Here is a 5,150-nt window from a genome sequence, read left to right on the forward strand (position 1 = left end):
ATATACACATACACACGTGTGTATGTGTATCAACCCTTAAGTAACCCTAATATACACACTCACCAGTAATTTTCCAAGTCAATAAAAATCTGAAAATCCATGTATACTTCATTATGTTTTATGTTGCTTGACCTTTATCTAACACAAGGGGTGTCAAACTCGCAACATCACGTGTCGCAACATATCACAACTTTTTTGCCATTGCTGGCAATGGGGTGGGTGCAGTTTCGTTATGATGCATCCGGCCCATGGGCCAGCAGTTTCACACCCCTAATCTAACATATTCTGGCTGATCCATCTTCTAATGTGATCAAGTATTTTTTTTCTAATTTCACTGATGGATAGTTGCAGGTTAAAAATCTAAAAATCTTAGAATTCAATCCATTATATTACATTGCGGTTTCACTATATCTGCATATTAGGTCCTATGAAGACAGAGTGAAGGGTTAGGTATATTTAGCCTACTATTATAGAAAGTCTGATAGCAACTTTAACTAACTGTAAGTATGGTAGTAGTGACAGATTCTGCTCTAATATTGAGATAAGTACAGTTTAAAGTTTGAACTGATAAGCAGGTAAGGACTAGACTTCTTTGAATATTTGACATGGGATATTTTAATTTAAATTCCTCCAATAAGCAGAGAAATGACCAGTACCAAAACTGTGATTTTATGTATAAAGTTGTTCATTAATTAATTATTAAATTTAATTAATTAATAATTCTATTGATGTCCACTGCATTAAGGATAATCTTACTGTTTGGATGACACAAATACTTATTTGATGCAGTGTTGGTTTTTTTTTAAAAAAAGTTAAGGAAATCCATTTTTTTAAAATGCATTTGTCAGATTTATCTTATCTTTTTTCAGGTACTCAGGTGGTACACATAGGATTCTCTTAACCTATTTTCCTCATAACAGCACTATGAGATTCATTGGACTAAAATAGAATGTCTGGCACCAACTAACTCACCTGATAGGTTTCCATGTTTGTAGATGAACTTTTACCTGGGTCTTAGTCCAGTCCAACAATTTAATTTTGTCCCAGCATATTACTGAATCCTAGCCATTATAGCATTATTTCCTTATCATGACATTCATTGTTGGAATGAACAAAAATATGCAATGTGTAGAAAAGGACTGTGAAGTAATGAATACAACACACTGGGAAGTTAAACTCTGTCTACTGTGGTTGCATTTTAAGATGCAGTGATAAGTTGTTAAAAGTTACATAAAGTTGTTGAAGAGGGAGTTTCTTTGTTTTTTCTTTTCTACCCCCCTCTTTTTTTCCCTTTTGGGGGGATTTTTTAAAACACGTTTTAATATTTTCTTTTTTAAAATGCATTTTTAAATTAGGTTCTTGCATTAGTTTTATCTGTTTAAAATAATTTCTGATTGAAAAAAAGAATAAAAATTCTACATACGCCAACACAGAATGTACATTAACTGTGTCTCCCTATATCTTTCTGTTTTTGGTTCTGCTATGTCCGTATACTGCTTGGTCTTCTATACTTTTAACTTTCTTACTTCAGCTCCAGTTACTCCAGTTCTCTTTCCTCTTGACCCATTCATTTGTACCTCACTTATTGTTATAAATGGATATAAAATGTTTTGCTTTGTTTCATTCAGTTTTTCCTTCACCAGGTTGATACAAGACAATTTCCTAAACATTATCCTTTGTTTGCTGATAGTCTGTTTTAGATATTAGATGCTATTGTTTATTTTAAAAAAACAGTTTTCTATTGTTGAATGTTGAATATTTTAAAAGCTCGAATGTTATCAAATTGCATCATGATGTGACACTTTCTGTCACTTCACAGAACAAGACAATAATAATGTTCACTTCACTCATTTTTATTTTTTGATCGATTGTAGGGTTTTTTCCGCCGGAGCATTCAAAAGAACATGGTTTATACATGTCACCGAGATAAGAACTGTGTTATTAACAAAGTCACTAGGAATCGCTGCCAATATTGCAGACTACAGAAGTGCTTTGAAGTGGGAATGTCCAAAGAATGTAAGTAGAAATGGTATCATTTGCTTTATCTTTCTGTTCAGATTATAGTGACATTCATGGGAATTTAGCTATTTAATTGGACTAGTTGAGATCAAATGTTGGAGTAAAAACATCAAATGTCTCTTTTTTCATAAAGCTGTCATCTACTGTACATTTTGTTGGCAGTTTTTGCACAGAATTTGGATAACTTGAATTCTTGCAGTGCATAGCACCTCTCAGTTGCTACTCAGTACTTTGTTACTAGGATCTTTATAATACGCAGTCTAGAAGAAAAATCATGTACAAGTATTTAAAGATATTTGAAAAGACAGTGGTGAGAAAGTTAGAAAACAAAGAACTACATATGAAGCAGTAAATGACACAGTAGAAGCACATACACATGCAAAAAATCCAGAAGCTAAGATCACTTTTGAAATTAGAATATATTAACAGTAAAAATGGAAGAGAAGCTGTAAAAGGCATCTCTTAGGTAAAAACAAAACATGTGCAAATGAAAATAGGTAACAATAAAAACTGTTAGCAAAAGAATGGTGAGTATAATCAGGTTTAAAAATGAATACAGGAGAAATGGCCAAACAAGGGTGTGTGTGAATATATACATAGTGACCCACGTGGCCTTTGATGTTGTTGCAGGATAAGAAAATGTATCCAATATATTTTTTCCCCCTGAATTAGAGTTACGTGATAGTTGCAGCAGTACAGAAAAACACAGACATTGATAACTGGATCTTTCTTATAGCAAATGCAACATTCCCATGTCAACACAATGGAATCAAAATACTCAATATGTCTGAGTAAATCCTAAGGTATGTTGAAATAGGAAAAAAAAACTTTGTAACAATCAACACCCTAAAACAAAAGAAAAACTGCCTTGTGAGAACTGAGCCTATTCAATGACTTGCAGAAATCCTGGAGTAAAAAGGATGGTAGAAAAGAATCATGAAGAAGACAGTGAGAATAAGGAGGATTAGTCTGAATTAGTATTGTAGTAATATAGAGAGAGATATGGTTGCTAGGAAAATAGATTGATAGTATGGTGCCACATTTTGGTTTTTTTTCTGTTTGTTTTATATATTTATCAAATAACTAATATTTACCCAATTTATGGATTTCCAAAAACAGTCCTGTGCCTGACCTTCTCTACTTTTAGTGGGTCAGATAGTGGACATTAAGTAATTAATTGCATTTTAATTCTTTTGACTGCCTACGCTTAAGCTTATATTTTTCTACACTGAGAATAAGAAATAAGCAAACTGTGACTTATATCAGAAGACTCAATTAAGTAGCTAACTTTCTTCAGTTACAATGGAACTTGTCAGTTAATATTCAGTGCTTAGATGTGAAAGCAAAACAGATAACAAACTGTTTTGTGTTTACAAGCATTAACCACAAAAGGAATGTGAAAAGTAAGATGCCCTGAGTGAAATAAGATATTTCTTGCACCTGCCACATGAAACAATGTTTATTAGAGCAGGAGTTTAGCAATTCCTCATATAAACTAGTTATTCGGTTCTTAAGACTATTGCAACAGAAATTTGAATTGTGGATGTTAATTGCACTGGGAATAAAAAAAAATAGCATAAAACTGAATAATAATATTATACTTAAGAAAGTCTGTGTAAGATAAGAGTAACATAATATTTGGCTATTAGAAGAAATACAACACAGGGCTATAAATGACATAATATTATGCATGCTTACCATAGAAGAAGTTTCATTGAACACAGTGAACTGTAGTATTACATAACATTGTATTGAATTCGTTTTCTTGGATTTTGGGAATCAAGGGTTTTTGACTTCAGTCTCATATCCTAAGCTATGAATTTCAATAGCAAATTATCCATTTCACAGAGAAAAACTGAGAAGGCAAATCACTAACAAAAATAAATCACATAAGAAACAGGAGAAGATAGGCCTGCAGTTGTCCAATCACATACCTGCTCTGGTGAAAATGCCCATTTTCACAGAAGTAAAACTAGGGATGTCTACAGAATTTTCCTTCGAAAAATAAAAACAAGCAGGCAGAATATTACACATCTCTAAAAAAAAGAAAAGAAAACACTTGCTAAAACATTTCAAAATGTACACTTACCCCTAAGGTTCCTAAATGACTTCCAGGCCAGATGGTGCTTTTTTGCAGGCTGCATTAGGGCTGTAGACTGAAAACTCAAATGTCTGTTTAAAATGGGGTTACACTTAATATAGGTGATTCTAGTGAAAGCAAGATTAAGAGTACAAGCAACTTAGATTTCTGTCCTTTATTGGATTGCTAATTACAGTTCATTTTATTATGAAGATGAAATTAAGTAATCTAGGGAACAAAACTGGAAGTGATGCTCTTAATATCCTTGTAACCTCGGAGTTAAATTAAAGAGTTTTGTAAACCCAAGGCTTGCTGTAGTTCATTCATATAATGCTAAATATATATGCTGTTCTTGATTAATCACCACCATTGGACTGGCAACTTGATTGTTAAACAAAGCAATCAGTAAGTGAAACTTCATGATTTTACAATCTTACTTCAGCATTCCTTTGGTTTACAGACATGTGAAGCCATAAATGCAAGAACATTACCTTTTCATCACTGTCCTACCTACAAATAGTTGCTAAAAGAGGCAATCACTCTGTAAGGACTACCTGTAGTATTATGCCTACATTGACCTCTACTTTCTCTTTAAAAGCAACTTTATTCCTTATTGAAAAGCTTGGGATTTTTTTATCTGTATCTTGTGCACTTATTGGAGGATTGTGTATGCTTTCTGCAACTGGGATGCTTGATTTGTTATGAGTACAAGTGTCATTCGCTGCACATAAAGAAAAAAGGTACTCAGAAAGCCATATAGGAAAACAAACTCACACAGCTTAGTCAGAGCCCAGTGGAAAAATTAATTGTAGTGGGCAACTAAAATAGAAAATGAAATGCCTGCTCATTTATTTATTTATTTATTTATTTATTTATTACTTTAATTTATACCCCGCCCTTCTCCCGAGGGACTCAGGGCGGCTTACAGGTAAATAAAAACAGAGCTATACAATAAATATCTAAAAGCCAAATTAAAATATATATTAATTAACCTGTATTAGAAAAATTATAAAATCCCTTTAAAATCCCTATAAAATCCCCCCCTAGGCCA

The 5,150-nt window shown here is 32.8% G+C and overlaps 1 protein-coding gene across 3 annotated transcripts in view; it reads left to right on the plus strand.

Moving 5' to 3' along the window:
- Positions 1–5,150, plus strand: part of RARB (retinoic acid receptor beta) — a 248,910-nt gene that overhangs the window by 191,276 nt on the left and 52,484 nt on the right. For all 3 annotated transcript variants that reach the window (XM_015811703.1, XM_015811702.1, XM_015811704.1), the window contains exon 3: positions 1,875–2,016. In XM_015811703.1, coding sequence (XP_015667189.1) covers positions 1,875–2,016 — 142 coding nt within the window. The remainder of the gene's footprint in view (positions 1–1,874; positions 2,017–5,150) is intronic.

The sequence above is a fragment of the Protobothrops mucrosquamatus genome, unplaced genomic scaffold, assembly GCF_001527695.2.
Source record: "Protobothrops mucrosquamatus isolate PMUCROS unplaced genomic scaffold, P.Mucros_1.0 scaffold47, whole genome shotgun sequence".
In the NCBI taxonomy this organism is placed as follows: Eukaryota; Metazoa; Chordata; class Lepidosauria; order Squamata; family Viperidae; genus Protobothrops; species Protobothrops mucrosquamatus.